The sequence below is a fragment of the Zonotrichia leucophrys genome, chromosome 2 (genome assembly GCF_028769735.1).
Source record: "Zonotrichia leucophrys gambelii isolate GWCS_2022_RI chromosome 2, RI_Zleu_2.0, whole genome shotgun sequence".
NCBI classification, from domain to species: domain Eukaryota; kingdom Metazoa; phylum Chordata; class Aves; order Passeriformes; family Passerellidae; genus Zonotrichia; species Zonotrichia leucophrys.
Window position 1 is genome coordinate 25,842,817 of NC_088171.1, and position 17,992 is coordinate 25,860,808.

The 17,992-nt window shown below is 42.3% G+C and overlaps 1 protein-coding gene across 6 annotated transcripts in view; it reads left to right on the forward strand.

The window, feature by feature from the left end:
* The window catches only part of DYNC1I1 (dynein cytoplasmic 1 intermediate chain 1), a 186,653-nt gene that overhangs the window by 123,627 nt on the left and 45,034 nt on the right, over positions 1 to 17,992 (forward strand). For all 6 annotated transcript variants that reach the window (XM_064704345.1, XM_064704343.1, XM_064704341.1 and 3 more), the window contains exon 11: positions 14,954 to 15,100. In XM_064704345.1, the coding sequence (XP_064560415.1) occupies positions 14,954 to 15,100 (147 nt within the window). The remainder of the gene's footprint in view (positions 1 to 14,953; positions 15,101 to 17,992) is intronic.

Sequence of the window (17,992 nt, forward strand, 5' to 3'; positions counted from 1 at the left end):
GAAGTTCTAACTATATGACCGGGGGAGAAGAAGAGTTTCAGCTACAGCTTGTGATAGGACATACTTACTCTGTTCCTGTTTCAAAACTTCTGTCCTCTGCCATGTAGAAATGGCAATACAGAGCACAGTTTGTGCCATGTAGATGTCAGTAAGCAAGAGCCCACATCTTGTTTCTTAGGCTTTGGTTTTGGATTCTTCCCTCTGTCCTCAGCTGATACCACTTGTGGTTTTTTGCTCCTCCCATTGGAGGCTACACCACTTCTAGACTTTGTTGATTAAAAATATCTATCATTTGGCCTAAGATTAGTGCCCCAATACTTGTGAGGAGATTGTGTGTCAGTCAGCAGAAGTTAATTCACACATCTGAAGGCTAAATGTAGTACTTGGAAATGATTTTTGGTGTCTTAGGTGAGAGAAGAGACCTGCATGCAGCAGATTTATAGAGGGGAACAAAGAGGACCCCATGGTCGCCTGTCTCCTGTCAAAGACATTTAAATTGGGGGAGGACAGAAAAGGCACTGAAAATGTGAAAATGTATATTCTGGCTCGGGTGCCACAATGTCTTAGCCAGTCCCAAAATCACCAGTCCTGCTTTACTGCTGAAGTGCCACAGCTGTTAGCATGGAATCTACTAACACCTGCACTTCAAAACCAAGTATGCCATGTTTTCTACATAGCCCTTCACCTTTCAGTCCTAAAGTCTCTTAAACCTGATTAATTTCCACAAAACTGAAATCATTATATTTTTTATCAAGAGTGGGAGAAGGAAACCTTCTTCCAGGCAAGGTCAGAGAGCAAACAAACATCATTATTTAGACTAAAGAGATGTCACAAAGTTGCATACCTTCCCTTGGGTTTTAACTGCATCTTTACAAACCCTTTGTAAGTTGATTTTTCCAGGATGACTTGGATCTCTTGCTGCCTTGTACAGAACCCTGAAGAGTGACACACCCAACAAGCCAATTTGTATAACAAAATAATTGTAGCCATGTCAGTCTGTGAAATGACTGCTATTACAAAAGGTGGGTGTAGTTCCCCTATTAGTAGTTAACATTCTGAATTATTTGAGAACTGTGTTTATACATACAAAATCTGCTAGCAACAGAATGCTCCTTTGCTTAGAGCAAGGCTTAACACAGATCATCTTCCTCATTTGAAACTGAGATTTCAATTATGAATCAAATAATTAGGAAGTGACAATTTTGCTTGTCTTGGATAGAAAATTTCAGGCAGTTCTCACATCTAAGCCTTTTTTGGAGGGGGTAGGTATCATACACTTAAATGATACACTGTCACTACTAGCAATAGCATTGTGCTCTTTGCAAGTGTGAAAATAGAGATTTGTAATGAACCTGTACTTAAAGATGCTGTTTCTCTTCCTTAAGTTCCATAGTCTTCCTTTCAGACCAAATATAAAGAATATGTTGGCTACTTGATACAGCGAGCATTCAATTTTTTTTTAAGTTTCCTTATTTCACTGATAACTTGAATACCTGAATTACTGGCATCTAATATGCAATTCAGAGAAGGCCTAACTTGTGACTCTGCTGAGTTAGACATGCAATATTTTTAAACTTTAGCTAGCTAAGGGAAAAAAAAAACTCTGTAAAAAAACTCTGCAAAAAACTATATTTCATAGGAGAAAATTATAGTGATATTGATGGTTTGCCAAAACCTCAAGCAGTGACAAAATCCACAGTGTTCTGAAAGAGATGCCTTTGCAAAACCATTCCTTTGCAGATGGCTTAGATTATTGATACTTACAAACACATGACATTATTCGTTCAACTTTGAAAATCTCCGTTGATAAAAAAATGCAGATTTGTCACACTATCCCAAAATTGCAGAGAAAAAAAAATCACCCAATGCTGCAATTGTTCCTGGGGTTGTTTTATAGTTTAGAAGTTGTTGATTTGGTTACATTTCGACATAACCTAGTGTAAAAAGGAAGGAAGAGAAAAAAGAACCCAATTTTCCTTTGCTGATATGAACACTACATTTTAAATATTTTTTGTATATTTGAAACTCCCATTGCTAAAAGGGTTTTAGGTGAATAAGAAGTGCAGGATCAGATGTGAAATCAATAAGTCACTGAGATCCTTCCACCAAATTTTTTTCCATAAAGGATGTAAAATACTATGCAATTCCCTAGCTGCACTGCAAATGATGGATAAACAGCCATAGGCATGACTTTTCTGTTTGGGTTATGTAACTGTTCTCAGTGCAAACTACTTGCAATGAAGAGTACATTTGGTCTAAATTCAAGAAAATTATTTCACCTCATGATTTTTGTCTCTGTGGGAGCTCTATGTGAGGAGTGAAGCCTCTTTTTGTGTTACCTGGCACAAAATATAAAACAGTTACTCTTCTAAATTGCTGTAAAAGGCCCCAGAAACCAAGGAATCCATCATTACAGCCCAGGATACAACTGTCCACTCCCTTAAGTCTAAAATCAACAGTTTTCTGCCCTCTGCCCCCATGGCTGAATGACTGACAAGTACTTCCTTAAAAAGAACTTTTGTATGTGGACAACATTGATTTAATGATGATTAGCACTCCTGGCTTCCCACAAAGGGAAAGGAGAAGCACGTGCCACGTGGCTGAGATACTGATATTATCCTTGGAAGATGTTTCCCATGGGGCAAAGAGAAAGAAAAGTTAAAGTACATTTATTTCAGCATAAAATGACAAGCAAATGTCCTAAATAGAAGAAGCAATATGCTTTTAACAATTTGTCATATTGGAGAGATCAGAGTGTTTTCATAATCACTATGACAAAATGTGCCAGATTGTGTTAGGACCTGTGATTAATTAATTTGATTGCTCTTATAGCACTGTTTGGTTTTTTTGTAGTTAAGAAAAATATCAATCCCACTTCAGTTCTATATTGTTCTTGAACATATACTATATCACCAGTCATTTCATGGAGAGAAAAACATGCTTAACATTTGCTATCTCATGTTTACATCTATTGGTCTATTCCATAAATTTACTAAGCCAAATTGGGATTGGAGTTGTGCAGAACTACTGACATGAGTTTTCTGGGATAAATCCATTCTTCCTGGCAGGATAAGGATGCATGGTGAAACGTCCCATCACTGTTGTGAGTGAATGACCCAGGGGTGCTGGTTTTTGAGCAAGAAGTCGTTCTCTGATACTCCAGAGTCAGCAACCATAGATGGTGTAACTATGCTGATTTAGTGTTACTAAGGCTTCACCCTGAGACTGGAGAACACTTATCTCAACCCTTCCTCTTCCACAAGACTACTTATGGAAAAAAATTGTAGAAACCAAGGAGCATAGCCTTGCAGGTGAGGAAAGCAGGATGTGAAATTTAAGAAAACTAAGGTTTTCTTGGAGGAAGGGGAATTAAAAATTGTCTATAATGGGTTTCATTTATTCCTCTGTGATCTTAGCTGCTTCCTAATGCTCTATGGGTGCAGAATCAGGCTACTGATACTAGAATGAGAGTGTAAATTACTCTACAGTAATTTACTGTAGCAGAAATGAACAGTGTGAAAATAATTAATGTTTTCACCCTTATTCTTAAATACAGACTTGCCTGTGGTATCTCCTGTGTTTCCACTAGATAGCTGTTTATTTGTGCCTCTAAGTCTCTCAATCTCCACATCTATGTGCAATGTTAAATTAATTTTCAATTCTTTTCAGTTATTTCCAATTACACAGTGACACTCCTTATAAAAGGTACATCAGTGGAAATGATGGATTTGGGCAATTATAAAAGTCTATTAGTTGTAATATGACTGACATAATCTACCTGGACTCATGCAGAGCATTTCACCTTGTCTTGCTGTCATGGTTTGAGCCTGGCACAGAGCCAGTGCCCCCATGAAAATGCCCTCACCCTGGTGTCTGCTGTGAGATGTGACCAGGAATAAGCAAAACAGGCTTTAGCTTAAACATAAAGAACACTTTATTACCTAAACTACAGGGAAATAGGGAAAAACTATAAGGAAAAGAAAAAAAAATTGAAAACCTTACAAAAACCACTTTCCTCCTCCCCACTACCTGACTTTCCCAATCCGATACATTCTCCCAAATCACCAACTGCCCAGCCTGGCACCACACTTTAGTATACTCAAACTTCAGTTCATGAAGAGGAAAGGAGTCCTTCTTGTTCCATAGGCTTCCCCTGGAAACACACTGAAACCTCGTGTGCTTCCCTGTCACTTCGGCACCGCCCGGAAAAAAAGTCCTTTTGCCGCTTGTGACATCTTCCTTCCATGCCCAGTGCTCTCACCACTGCGCATGGACCAGAGCTGCTTTTAGGGTTGTCTTTCAAGGATGCCTTGTCTCACTCCAAAAAGGCACAGTCTCTGCTTTGGGACATCTGTCCCCCCCATATTTTTCCAACCCCCTGGGGCCGGGGGGTCCTCACGATGAACCCTCCTGGTTCTGAGCCACTGCTTCCCCCTAAGTGCAGTCTCTGTGTCACAGGAACAACTGAGTCCATGGCCACAAGAAAAGTCCAGCCAAAAAGGCCACTCCAAACCATCTCTCCCCATTCAATCATCTCCACGTTCTTCGGGCCAGGTCCTTGTCTCATCTCATCTCTTATCTCCCTTCTTATTCAGCTTCGAGGAGGATTAGCATTTTTTGCAAGGCCCCAATCATGAAAGAAAGGGGTTAAAACTTTCAGTCTCTGTCCCGGAGCTGCGGCACTCCCACACACGCTGCCCACACGCTGCCGCTCCGGCCGGGCACTCTTCCCCCCCTTCTCCTCCTGGGCCAGCTGCTATCACATTCGGTGTCGCCGGCTCTCTCTCTCCCCCTCCTGGGGGAGGGGGGGGGAATGGCTGCCCGAGGGCTGACTCCCTGGGGTCTTCCACCCTTCCATCCTCGAGGGCCTCCTCACCTCCCATCTCTGTCCAGGCCCAGGGCCTACCACGTGGCTGCCCCTCCCCCGCCCAGCAGCAGCGGCTGGACGGGGGGGAGATCTGACCTCTTCGCCGCGACGTCCCAAGAGAGCCTGCCAGGGGCAGAGCCCTGCTTTTTAACCCCTGTGTATTCTCGGAGGTGTGTCCAAACCCCACTGGCTACACCAGGTGCCAGTCTCAAACTCAAAACCTTCATTGGTTTGACCACAGCTTCCCAGAATTCCCACTTCTTCCTGGTCAAACCACCACATTTGCTAAACACCCTTGTCTCTGAACTGGAGAGACATAGATTTGATGGATGGAACACTTGGTGAATAAGGAATTGGTTGGATGGCTGCACTCAAAGAGTTGTGGTCAATGGCTCAGTGTCCAAGGGGTGACCAGGGACAAATGGTGTTTCAGGTGTCAGGGTTGGGACCAGCACTGTTTAACATCTTTATCAGACACATGGACAGTGGGATTGAAGGACCCTCAGCATGTTCACTGACCACACCAGGCTGTGTGGCTCAGCTGACACGCTGGAGGGAAGGGATGCCGTCCAGAGGGACTTTCATGGGCTTGAGAAGTGGGTCATGAGAGTCTCATGAGGTTCAACAAGGCCAAGTGCAAGGTCCTGCACCTGGGGAGAGGCAATAAGCACAAATACAGGCTGGACTGAGAAGGGATTGAGAGCAGCCCTGTGGGGAAGGACTTGGGGGTGTTGGTTGATGAGAAACTCAACACGAGCTGGCAATGGGGTCTCCATCCATGGAGACAGTCAAAACCCAGCCACACACAGCCAACAACAATCTGCTCCAGCTGACTCTGCTCTGACCAAGGGCTTGGACTAGACAATCTCTAGATGTGCCTCCCAACACTGGTAATTCAGTGAGTCTGTCTCTGACAGCTCATACTTGTTTTCCCTTCCCTGTTTGATATTGATGTGGAAGAGTGCTAGGTTGAGACTGTCTCTAAGTCTATGGAGTCTTCCCAGGACCATCTGAACGTGAGGGTGTCCTTCTTTCCTCACAGAATGAAGGTCATTTGCTTTCAGAAGGCCTGAATTTAAAAATTGCTTGTTTAGGAAAGCACTTACCAATTTGCTTGGCTGTAGGCAGGCTTTTGAGTCATTAAAATAATGGAGAACTTAGAAGAATTAATTAGAATGAAGTTCATGGACTTCTGAGAAAAGATGGACTTACTAAGTTCTTTCCTCATCTGGGGCTTTAAAGTGCTCTTGGTTCAGTATGTTTGATCTTCTGACTGTGCTTTGGTTCTCATGGCCTTTGCATTTCTTGTGGGGGTTTGGACTCAGTGCTACACTTGAGAATTATCTGTGACTCTCTTACAAGCAGCTGTGACTACTACACCCAACTTCACAGGCTGAGTTGTAGATAATTGTTCTTGCAGCATCTGTACTGGTTTCTAATTCATCTGTGGCTTCACTTAGTTTTGTTGATCAGATGCACTGGTTTGAGGAACTGCTGCCATAGAAACCACAAAACCATCCCCAGAGCATGAGAATAACTCCTGTTTCTATTCCTGTTCTCCAGATCTGGAATTTGCGACCTCTGTGGGCTCTCTAAAGTCTGACTCTGGTATTTCCAGGACTTGCCATCAAGTGATTATCTGTTGTGCTTTCACAGTGAGGAGGAGAGTTCAGGACACCAAAATCCCAGCCTAAGCTCAGTCTCTGGGGGATCTCTTCTACTTCTGCATAGTGTTAGATGGGAACACCTCTGGACAGGGACTCTTAAACCTCACTCCTGAGGCCTGGTCCTGCTTCCAGCAGGAAGGAGATTCTGCCTGGACAAATGTGCAGCATTACAAAGCTTAAGTGTTTAGACAAATGGCTGGGGTACTTTATGAGCATGGGGCTGACTGCCAAGATTGCACCTATGTTCTATATCAGATAATATCCAAGAGATAATATGCAGAAGTAATTCAGGAAGAGTGACCAAAATTCCTGGATTTGTCCCTCACAGCCAGGTTCCCCAGGTAATTGCTATATAGAAGTGGCTTCACCTTCAGAGATACTTTAGGACTTGGCTAACTGCAACACTTACAGAAGGCTTTGGTTTGCATGATGTTTTGAGTATGCGCCTTTCTAGATCTGATTTCATTTGCAGTACTTAAAATAATATTTTATTATAAATAAAAATATCTGATATAAATATCTGGCATTTCTAACCATTGCACCAAGTAAGTTTTTCAGGTAATGCTATTGTTTGCTCAATTCTAGAGGCCTTCATCAGACTGAGATGTTTTAGTAGGGATTTTGTTACAAGCCCATCATAATAAAGTAGTCTCTGTGCCACAAAACTTGCAGCTATAGTTAGCAGCAGCAGCAGGCAGTGACACCATGACCCTACATGTATAGCAGCTCTGGTCCAGAAGCCTTTGGCTAATGCTGAGCTGAAAGCAGCCAAAGCATGAGCCCTGCTGCCTGCAAGCGACATGCCAGACTGCCAAGCTGACACTCACCATCTGCTCCAAATTGTGGCCAGCCTGTGGAATGAGCGGGGATGGCAGAAGGTCTCTGTGCTCCACCCAGAGACACATGCCCTCAGGCTCCAGGCCTGTGAGGGTGGTGAAGACCCATCACTTCAAACTTGTCAATAATTCAATCAAAACTTTTAAGAGTGCTTGTGAATAACTGTAGAGTATCATGACCTAAATAAAATAGATAAACCAAGGAAGTGTTTGCTTCTCCAGCATGCAAGCACACAGACATTAATTGTTTGACCCTGAGATCTGATAAGCAGCCAGATCCTAATCAGAGAAAACAAACATATTTGGGTACTTAGCATCTAAGAAGCTGGGGGGAAAGAAAACTTTATTTTGCTGTTGTTATGAAATTACTCCTTATTTCTCCAGGCTTTAATCATCTCATCATCAGTCTAACAAAGACAGTATGATGCTCAGCAAAGACGGTATTCTCACTGCATGTGTGTGCAGTAATTCAGGGTTACTGAATTGACTCCTTGCTGCAGTCATGGATAAAGGCACACAGGATCTCCCCATATTAAATTTGAGAAGTGTCAGGATTATCTGCATTTGCAATACAGCAAGCAGTTTTGCTGTTTTTCCGAGTCACCATGACCCTGCTGAATTAATAATAAGAGCAAATGCACTTTGCAGAAGGGCTGAAGTGTAGATTCCCATTTGCAAAGGCAGCTTGTGAACTTTTCTCCTGATTATTTTTCTCCTGTAGTTACATGGGCTGAACCTGCAGTTACAGAGATGAAAGCAGAAAGCTCCAGCTTTCTGCTCTATTTAAAATGAAGTCATAAGGCTGGATATTGCCTTTCTGCAGACTTGGGCAGAGTGTCTCATTCTACTGCAATACTCAGATGTCAGCACTGAGGTTAGATGCCAGAGCTACCTACCCTGTAAACTCAGCTAAGAAAGGCTGCATTTCCTGACATACTCTTTTCCTTATTTTTAAGGACTTAGTACTTTTTCAATAAAAATAAATTTAATTTGTGGCTACATTTCAGCTCCATTGGTTTGATGGTATAAGTGGAGCAATACCAGCTTTGGATTTAGAGCAGTCGTGTGGCTGAGTCTCTCTGTTCAGCTTTCATGTGGTCTGGTGAGACATTCTTAGAATCCCCAAACATTTTTGAAGATCCTAAACTGGAGACATTCACAATTCTTCCCTCCCTTTCTACCATTAATCCTTCATGTTTTAACAAGCACTGAAGTTAATACAGCCTACACTCTTTCCTGTCACACTGGGCCCCCTCCCTCCTTTCTTTCTCTTGAATAAAGCAATCTGTTCTTTCCCGTCCATACTCTTGTAAATCAAAGGGGTAGATGTCGACACACACCATAACCAAGTATAAACTTCCTTTTTTTAATTAAACAGAGTTCTGACATTTGGTTTGAAGAAGTGTTTGTTGGCTTTTATTTATTTATTTTTTAATATGTGAAGGATGTCAACTGCTTTTATTTTATTTTTAGTAGAGACGAATCTTGTATGGTACCGCAAATAATCTCCAGCACAAAATCTTTCAGATGTTGTTTCATAGTTCAATAGGAAGACAGTTGGAGGGGAGCAGAAGTCTTGGAATTTTAAGTTTTTAGAATTAAGAGGTTACCTCTTTGGTACAGGTTTTTGTACACATAAATCATATTTTAACTCCCTTTTCAAATTTAATTTCAAAACCAGCTGTAATTCTGTTGCTATTCTGTCTGCTGTTCTCTTATTACTACTAATTATACTTAGACAGTTATATGAAACACAGAAATATCCTAACTCACAATAGCAGGTACTAAAAACAAACAGGACTCTTGGAAGGAGCACAGGTTCTATTTCAGTGTACAGTACCAGATATCTCAGTAGCCAAAGCAAAGTCACCTAAAGTTGCCTCTTTCAAGATATCTCACACCTTTTGAGATGGAAAACCAGAGAAATGTCCCTAAATCAGAGAAAGTGCTCAGATCTGATACTGCTACTTTCCATGATTATTCTCAGTCCATCACTGGTCACGAAAAAATGACTTTATTTAATAATTCAGTTTCTGGTTTATTTCTAGATGATGGTTTTAATCCACATTTGCAGTTGAACTATATCACCCCTATGATGTAGGGGACCAGGTATATGTGTGTATAGCAATGGAGGAATGAAAAGGTCTCCTGACTGCCTGGTCAGAAGAAGGGCAGCTCTCAGAGGGATTGTGAGTGCTTAGACTCTGTAAATGCTGCTCTTGATGAGCAGGACTGAGAACAAAAGGTTATGAGTAAGTTGCTTGTGTACTTCTGGCCTTCCTCTTTATTTATTTGTTCCTCAGGAGTGCAGACATAAGTGATCAGTGATTCAGTCCCTGTTATTCAGTTCCTATGGATGAAGAACTATGAGTACAGCATCTTTTCATGGTTTCAGCTAAGGAGCACTACAACAGCTTTGTCCCTCCACTCTCAGTCCCTCAAGCACAGAAAAGGATCTGCCACTTCAGCAAGAGGCCCAGCTGTGTCCTGGGGTGTATCAGGCACAGAATCACCAGCCAGGCAAGGGAAGGGATTGTCCTGCTCTGCTCTGGGGCGGCCTCACCTTGAATAATGTATGAACATTTTGGGTGTCACAATATAAAAAGGACATTAAGCTATTAAGAGTGGCCAAAGGAAGACCATGAGGATGCTGAAGGGTGTGGAGTGGAAGCCATGTGAGAAGCAGCTGAGATCATGTGGCAGTCACAACTTCCTAATGAGGGGTAGAGGAGGGACAGGTACTGATCTCTTCTCTGCGATAACCAGTGACAGAACTCAAGGAAAAGGCATGAAACTGCATCAGGAGGGATTTATGTTGGATATCAGGAGAAGGTTTTTCACTCAGAAGGCAGTTCAGCACTGGAACAAGCTTCCCCAGGAAAGTCTTACAGAACCAAGCCTGACAGAGTTCGAGAAGTGTTTGGACAAGGCTCTCAGCACATGAGGAGTCTTAATGGGTCCTGTGCAGGAGTTGGACTCGATGATCCTGATGGTTCACTTCCAGCTCCGCATATTCTATGATTCTATGAACTCAGCTGCAGTTGATTTCATTGCCTGCAGTTGTCTGTGTCACAGTGACCCACAGCAGCATGCCACTGATGGTAGTGCTTTTTCACATGCATGTGCTCAGCTAGAAAATCCACCCAGGAGCTTCCTGAGAGCCTGCTGCAATATAACCTGATCTTCTGGAGCCTAGAAATCCCTGTGAACTCCTCAGATTGCTTCTTCCCACTGACAAAGTATTGTTTTGAGATACATCTGGTGTCAGGCGTAGGCATATGGCACCAGTATGGCAATGCTGGCTCCGGGGGTGGCTTCCTGCAGAAGAAGTCTGGCTGAAGGCAGTAGTCACTGCCTATGGAGAGTTATTATTATTTAGCACCCAGGCCTTTGTGAACTTGTTTGACTGGTGGCTGGGCAGAGTGCCATCGGAGCGTATGGACATGAGCAGAGACAGCTGAGTCTCCAGGGCCTTGCACACATCACATGTGGGTACTGAGGTCAGGCTTCTCAGTAGGGAGAAGCTAAATGTCTGTCTGTCCCAAGCACGTGTACCTGTGGTTGACGGGATATGCCATAATTAATCCAAATCTGGGCTGTATTAAGCTTCTAAAATAAAAAACAGCTTTGCCAGCCACTTGAAGAGGGCTGGGGGCCTGTTTGGATCAGTGCTTTAGTGGGGAAGGAGAGAGGGAAGGAGCAGGGAGGCAGAGCAGGACTGATGAACAAAAGGGTATCATGTGGAGCCGTGCTCCACAGTACTCCTCCCCATGGGCTGAGATGACCTGACTCCACACCAAGGCAGGGCGCAAAGAGTGCTGCCTTCCTCCCCACAGCTGCAGCCCTCTCCAAGGCCTGGGCACCACTTCTGTTTGTGAGGCCCAGCCCTCTCTTTGCTGTAACAAATGGACATCTCATGATTTGTTTCTTAATTATGTTTTCAGTGCAGTACTTGCAGCAGCTGGGAGCAGAAGCTTTAGCATTTGAGAAGCAGGATTGCCTGTTTGCCCGGCAAAATCCCCAGGTTTAGCAGCCTGAGCTCTCTCTTATGCTTGGGCAATGCTCTGCATGGAACTAACTCAGGTTTCCCCCTCTGGCCCTTGGAGGCAGAGCATGCACAGGGGATCAGGCAGCAGCACCAGTATTGTGGCCCCACTAAGAGTACAACATCTGGGTGGAAGTTCACAAAGCCAGAAGCACCAGAAATATTTTAGTAAGGGCATTGATAAAGGTAAGGAGAGACAGAAAAAGCAAAACCCAGTAGGCTGTATTTGCACAGAGGGAGAAAACACCTGAGCACTAGGCTGAAATAAATACGAAGTGATTCAGTGCACACTGCAATTCAGAGGAATGCAGATGACCAGACACTCCGATTTTGCCTGTCTCTTGTGGGTCCCGACAGTTGCACAGACTGATGCTTAGTGGCACCCATAAAAAGATAATGCTGGGAATCTCGTGGCCTTAAATCCTGCTTCTCTGCTGTGAACACTAAACTCCCTGTGGAATTCCTTCTGACATGATTCCTTCTATATTTATTTATGTGCTGTTGCCATATACTGTCACAGGTAACTAAGCACCTACAGTATAAAATGTCCCTAACTGAAAAACTGGGGAGCTTTACCATTGCTATTGGAAAGTGCCATGAGATTTCCCCAGAAGGGTGTGGCAGGAGTGCAACCAAGGATATGCTGTTATTTTAAAAACCTGACCATGTGCTGGTTCCTCCCCCTTTGAAGTCGGTGGCAAAGCTGTTTCAGAGGAACAAGACTACTTGAACAGGCAAACAAGAGGCAGCCTGGGGGCAGAAGAGGCTTACAGGGAATGGTTTCTGCTGCTGTCCTTGAGCACAGAGCTGTTCAGACAGACTGGAGACCTGTCAGCCACTCTCTGCCATTAAGACTAAGAAATGAATGCTTTTCAAGTTGTTAAATGAATGGGCTTAATCTTACAGCCCTTACTCATCTGACTACTGCCATTAATTTTAAGACAATAATCACTGTATTAAGTGCTATGGAATGGAGTCCTTAAATTGTTAAATTCTAATATTTGACAGAATTTTTTATTGGATAGAAAAATAATACTGACATAATTAAAAAGATGTGAACATTTCACCTTTTGAAGACTGCAAGCTGCTTTGGAGGAGATGTAAAACTAGAAGCAGTGCAGAGAACTCAAGTCCGTGTCATGTCTGTAGGTTATTTCTGAACTTTATGAAAAACACACTTTAGCAGTTTATATCCTGACCATTCAACTGTATTCTGGCATTCTAAATGCAAAAACATGCTAACCATGAAAGCAGAACTTTTAAAAATACACTGTCCACTTGGCTTCTTTGCCCTGCTTCAGAGTCTCCCAAGTTTGTTTGGGACAAACTTGGGAACTTTGTTGTGGAATGGCTGTTTGAATTGGGGTTTCTTAAAATACATGTGGAGCCTTGTAGCTGCTGTGGGGTGTACCCAGTGGTGGAGCTGTACTATTTTAAAATCATCTGGCTATTTCCCTTCATGTAAGAATATCTGTCAGCTTAGTTATAAGGAATGAGAGGGGTTGATTAAAACAACTCATGAAGCCATTAAACAAAGAGATAAAATGTAGAACATGTGCTGTAGGGTCGTTTTAATTATAGTGTGGGGAAAATCTGTGGAAACTGGATGGCAGCTGCAGTGTAGCTGAGTCTTAATCCCTCTTAACAGTACCAACATCCTGTTCCTTAGGGGTGGAGTTTCTTTTCTGTAAAGCTAGGTCCTTTGGAAATGGTGTTTGGAAGCTACCTCTCATGGTGATGACTGACCAAAATGGAATTGCTCTGCTCAAGCACTTAGACACAGACTAAAATAGGGACTTGTTACAGACTAAAATAGGCATTTATGTACACTAATTGTCTAGTCCTTAGGTGCTAGACCATATAACAAAAGAGAAATGTATGCAGAAGCATTAGTCAAGAGGGGAAAGTATAAAGATGTCAAGTGAAAAGCCAGGAGTATCCAGAGAGAGTGGGGAACAAAAAAGGTAATTGCAGCTTTTTTCACTGTCTTGATTAGCTTATCAAGGTCAAAAAACCCCAGTAATGAATATACTGCTGTATGCTGTAAGTATGTCTATTAAATTCACTTAGCATATAATCTGGCTTTAAACAATTTATATCAGGCAGCCACATTAATTCAGTAAAAACTGTTTAAACTTCCCATTTTACTTTATTCTTTATAACCTAGTTATAGGCATCAAGAGTTAGCATAATTAATTCTAGCCTTATCAGAAGGGGTTTCAAGTCTCTTGTGAGTTCAAATCAGTCTCTAGCCACTGGAAATCCTCATGAGGAGCAGTAGGAAAAGGAGGCAACACATCTGCCCAAGTCAAAGGTTTTACAACCCCATGCACATCTCCCAGAGACAGGGTCATTACCTAAGTAGACACTGGGTCTAGTTCAGCTTGGCAGCTCCAGTGTTCCTAATTCAACAAAGTTTACTGAAATGTCTGCCATGCTATTATGCAAATGAAATATGGTAATTTAGTTAACCCTTTGTCAGCGGGTAAAGTGTGTTCCCAGATAGGAATACCAATACTTCAAAATATCCAGTCATTAAAATATAAAAAAAGATTTGCATAAAATAAAGACATAACATTCAGGCCAATTATATAAAATAATATATAAAAATATATTATTTAAGAAGAGCATGGAAGACTTGAAGGAGTTACTGCTTCTTGCTCTTGGCTGAAGCTTGTAGGCATATGAAGGTCTGGGGACTGTTCCCTTGAAGACTTCAGCTGTTGCATTATTTTAAAGACATTGAAAAGTGGTAGTTGGGATGGATAACAGTCTCCATACTGGCTTGTGGGATGCTCTACCAGGTAGCCAGGAGACCCATCACACCGGCCTGGCTCCTAAGCATCCTCAGCTAAAGAAAATATACAAAGATAACTCAGCTGCCATGAGGATGAAGAAAAATTCAGTTCTGCTTAAACAGTGTAAAGTAAAGCATGGTTCCCTTTGTTCTTAGAAGACCTTGGTAGAGGAATCAGTCATTGATCCAACAATGAGACACAGCTTGTCAGCTGATGCTCTCAAAACAGCACACCTTGAGGTGAACTTTGGAGGGTTTTATCCACAGACTTGCTTCAAACTGCCTGAGTTAAAATGTATAGGAGAAAGAGTGGAAGAGCTCTCCTTGATAGGATGTCATGGATGCCATTCTCTGGCTGGCTGGGATCTGGTTAGTTGAAGTTCTCACTTCTGGAAAAGAAATTAAGCACTTTACCATCACTGTCATGGAGAGATTATCTCAGGTTTTTAGCATCATGCTCAGACTCATCCTATATTTTCCCTGGGACCAATGACACAACACATTTTAGGGTCCAAGTTAGTTCTTTGCATGTGTCCTGTTGCTTTAGTAGAATGCTCTTTAGTATTCATGCTCTAGTATGAATACTCATTAGTATTCATGCTCTAGTGTGCAAGGAGCATGAATAAAGTTCATACAGTGATTCCTAAAACACAAAGTGCTAATTACAGTTTGCTTCCCTTGGGAGAGAACTGAAGATGGCTGACCATGTAACTTCTCTTTTCTCTACCTCTTTTCCTGCAGTCCTCTGTGATGTCAGTCTGTTTTGCCCGCTTTCACCCAAATCTGGTTGTTGGAGGAACATACTCTGGCCAGATTGTCCTGTGGGATAACCGCAGTCACAGGCGCACTCCGGTTCAGAGAACCCCCCTGTCTGCTGCTGCTCATACGGTAAGGATAAAAATCACCTCCCTTTTCCTTAGAGGAGATGGTCAGCAGGGAAAGGCAGCTGCCATGTTGGGTCTACAATGCTAGTTGCCACACAGATGAAAACGGAATTTTGGTCCTTGAAGGAAAAAAAGTAGATCTGAGACATGAACAACCACCTCCTGTAAGTGTTTGATCATCACACATTGTACAATCAAGTCAGGACATTATTCTTCTTTCCAAGGAGGAGGGCAGGACTGAGTACAGCACGTGAATGAGGCACCTATGTGCCAGCACACTGTCACTGCAGTTCTTGTCCCCATTGTCTGTAAAGAGAGCCAGACCACTGTGAAGGCTGTATGTCTCCCAGTCTGATGTGGCAGGCAATTCGAGTCATTTATTGTTGTCTTGGTGTACACAAATTTCTCCTTTGAACCAGATAAGGCACCTATGAGGGTCTCAAAGAGGATTTCTGTAAGTAGACATTGGTGCCCTCAGAAAAAGTGGGGCAATTTGCTTCTGTTTTTTTGTATTTATGTATTTATGTATTGTCCTGTAGAGCAATACATAAATGCCTGCCATGGTCTTCTGCTCCAGACAGGGCCACAGGGCAGAGTTTGCACACTGAGGGAGAGTTTGTTTCAATGGAATGATGCAGGAGAGCATTTTGCTGACACACACAGGTACTTACAGATAATTATTGATGGTGGCAAGGGGCTCTAGCGATGCCTGGGAGATGAATGGGCAGAACAGTAACACAAAATGCCTGAGAAAGAAAAGACTTTGTGTGTGATACAAGGATGATGTCTATGATAGGAGAGTCTCTTACACTGCAGAGTACTCATATTGTGCTGGAGGAGGAGACAAGCCTGGGTTGCCTGCTAAAGTGTCCTCACTCTGCTATGGCACTGACATCCAGCCATCCTGCACAAACACCTTGTGCATTCTCCTCCTCCCGAGTCTGGGCATGGGCAGCCTCTTCAGGAGACATGGAAGGCAGAGTAGCTCATGCTGGGAGCGAGCGTAGGGCAATTCCTGAGTGGACAGTAGAAAGGAGGAGAAAAATGCAAAAGTATGATATAAGGGTGCAGAAAACCACACATTTTCTGTAACATAGGGAACTGAACTCGACAAAGCACTCTGAGAGATAAGATGATAATCTTGTTCTGGCAGATTGAAGGTTCGGACAAAGTGATAGTACTTTTGCAGCTCCAGCTTTTACAATTGTGTGATTCTAATGTTTGGAATTTGCAGATCAAGGTTCAGCTTTCAGTTGACTGTGACAGCATAATCCCTGGAGTTAAAAGACAGCTCCAGAAAGCCATGCCATGTGAATTACTGCTGAAGATTCAGTATGGGGCCAGTATTATGATTGCAAGTCTCTTATATTAAAAATTACAGGTGTGCACAGATATGCTTAGTGGGCCAGGCAATACAAATGTTGTTCCCTAAATTTCCACTATCATGAATGTTGATGTAATTATCTAATGATCTGTGCCATGGGTTGCAACTTCAACATTGCTTTTCATTTCCCTAATGTTTTTGCTCATTGTGTTGCCAGTAATGTTGTTCAATCTGCATGAAAAGAAACAGTCTCTCCTGGAAGTGCAATTTAGAGATGTAGCAGACCAGAAAACTAGTGGCAAGAAGCTGACTGTCACTGCAAATTGAACAACTGGGACTCAAAATCTAGTGGAAAAGCAAAGATTAATGGGAAGTAATTTGTTTACACTCAAAAATCATTTAAGGCAAAATTGTACCTCCTGGAATTATATATTAAAACAGTTTTATTATTGCAGTAGAACAAAATGTAATGTTTTCCTTTTGAATAATATAAATAAATTACTTTCAGTCGTGGATGGGCACTTTATGTGCTGTCATGGATTGGTATAAATAAGTGTTTACACAGTCTAACATGAGGAGAAATATGATGTTTAAAGGAGTGCTCAGATTTTACAATAAGAGTTGCTTACTTTATATTTGTACATAGGAATTACTTACATAAATTGTAAATGAGGTCCTGGTTGCAAAACGCTGGCTTGAATCCTTGCTGCCAAGAAAAAAAAATTAAATTAAGACAACACTACATTAGCAATGTTACTTTTTGTACTGCTAGATACGTGAGCTGAATAGTCTTTTTTTAATTTGAACTCATGCTGCATGTGAGAAAAGTATTTTTCTCTTTTCTTTCTCTTGCTTTGTTTGTTTGAAACAGATAGATCGTGTTGTTTTCCCTGACTTAAACCTTCCTGAAATTTAGTATCACTGATTACTGCCTGGATTCACCAGGAAAGAGAATTCTACCCACAGCTTACTCACTAATTTCCTTTCACACCCACCACACATCTGCACTTGGGACAACAGGAAATTTTAATTAAGACAAAACCTTTTTGCATGATGATTTCATTTCCAAGATAAATAAAAGCAAGCTGGCAGCAACCCTTTGAAAGGAAGGAGCCTGTTAAGACTTTCTGTTACATACAGTTGGTTGTCTTTTTCATCTGCTTTCTTTACATCTTTTCATTTCTGCCATGAGTTTTATTGTGCATGAAATTGATGGCTGGTAGCCCTGATTAAAGCCAGGCCTGACACACTGAGGTGCTGCTGGAAAGACATGGCTCACTCTTTCTCCCCCACTAAATATTTTAGATATTCCACTACTTGCTGTGGCTTCCTCCCACCTATTCTGTCTGTTTGGTCTACTGGAGGTCAGAAGCACATGAAAAAAATTGGTCTGTATGTATTTCACACATCAGTATGCAGTAATCATGTTTAGCCCAGGGGTCATTAGCTTACACTAAGCAGAAAGAAGGTCCATGATATGAGGGTAATAGTGTGGCACACACGTGAGGGACCAGTTGGGGAGCATTTGATGATCAGGGAGAAATCAGGTGCCTGACAGTCTTGAGAGAGAGA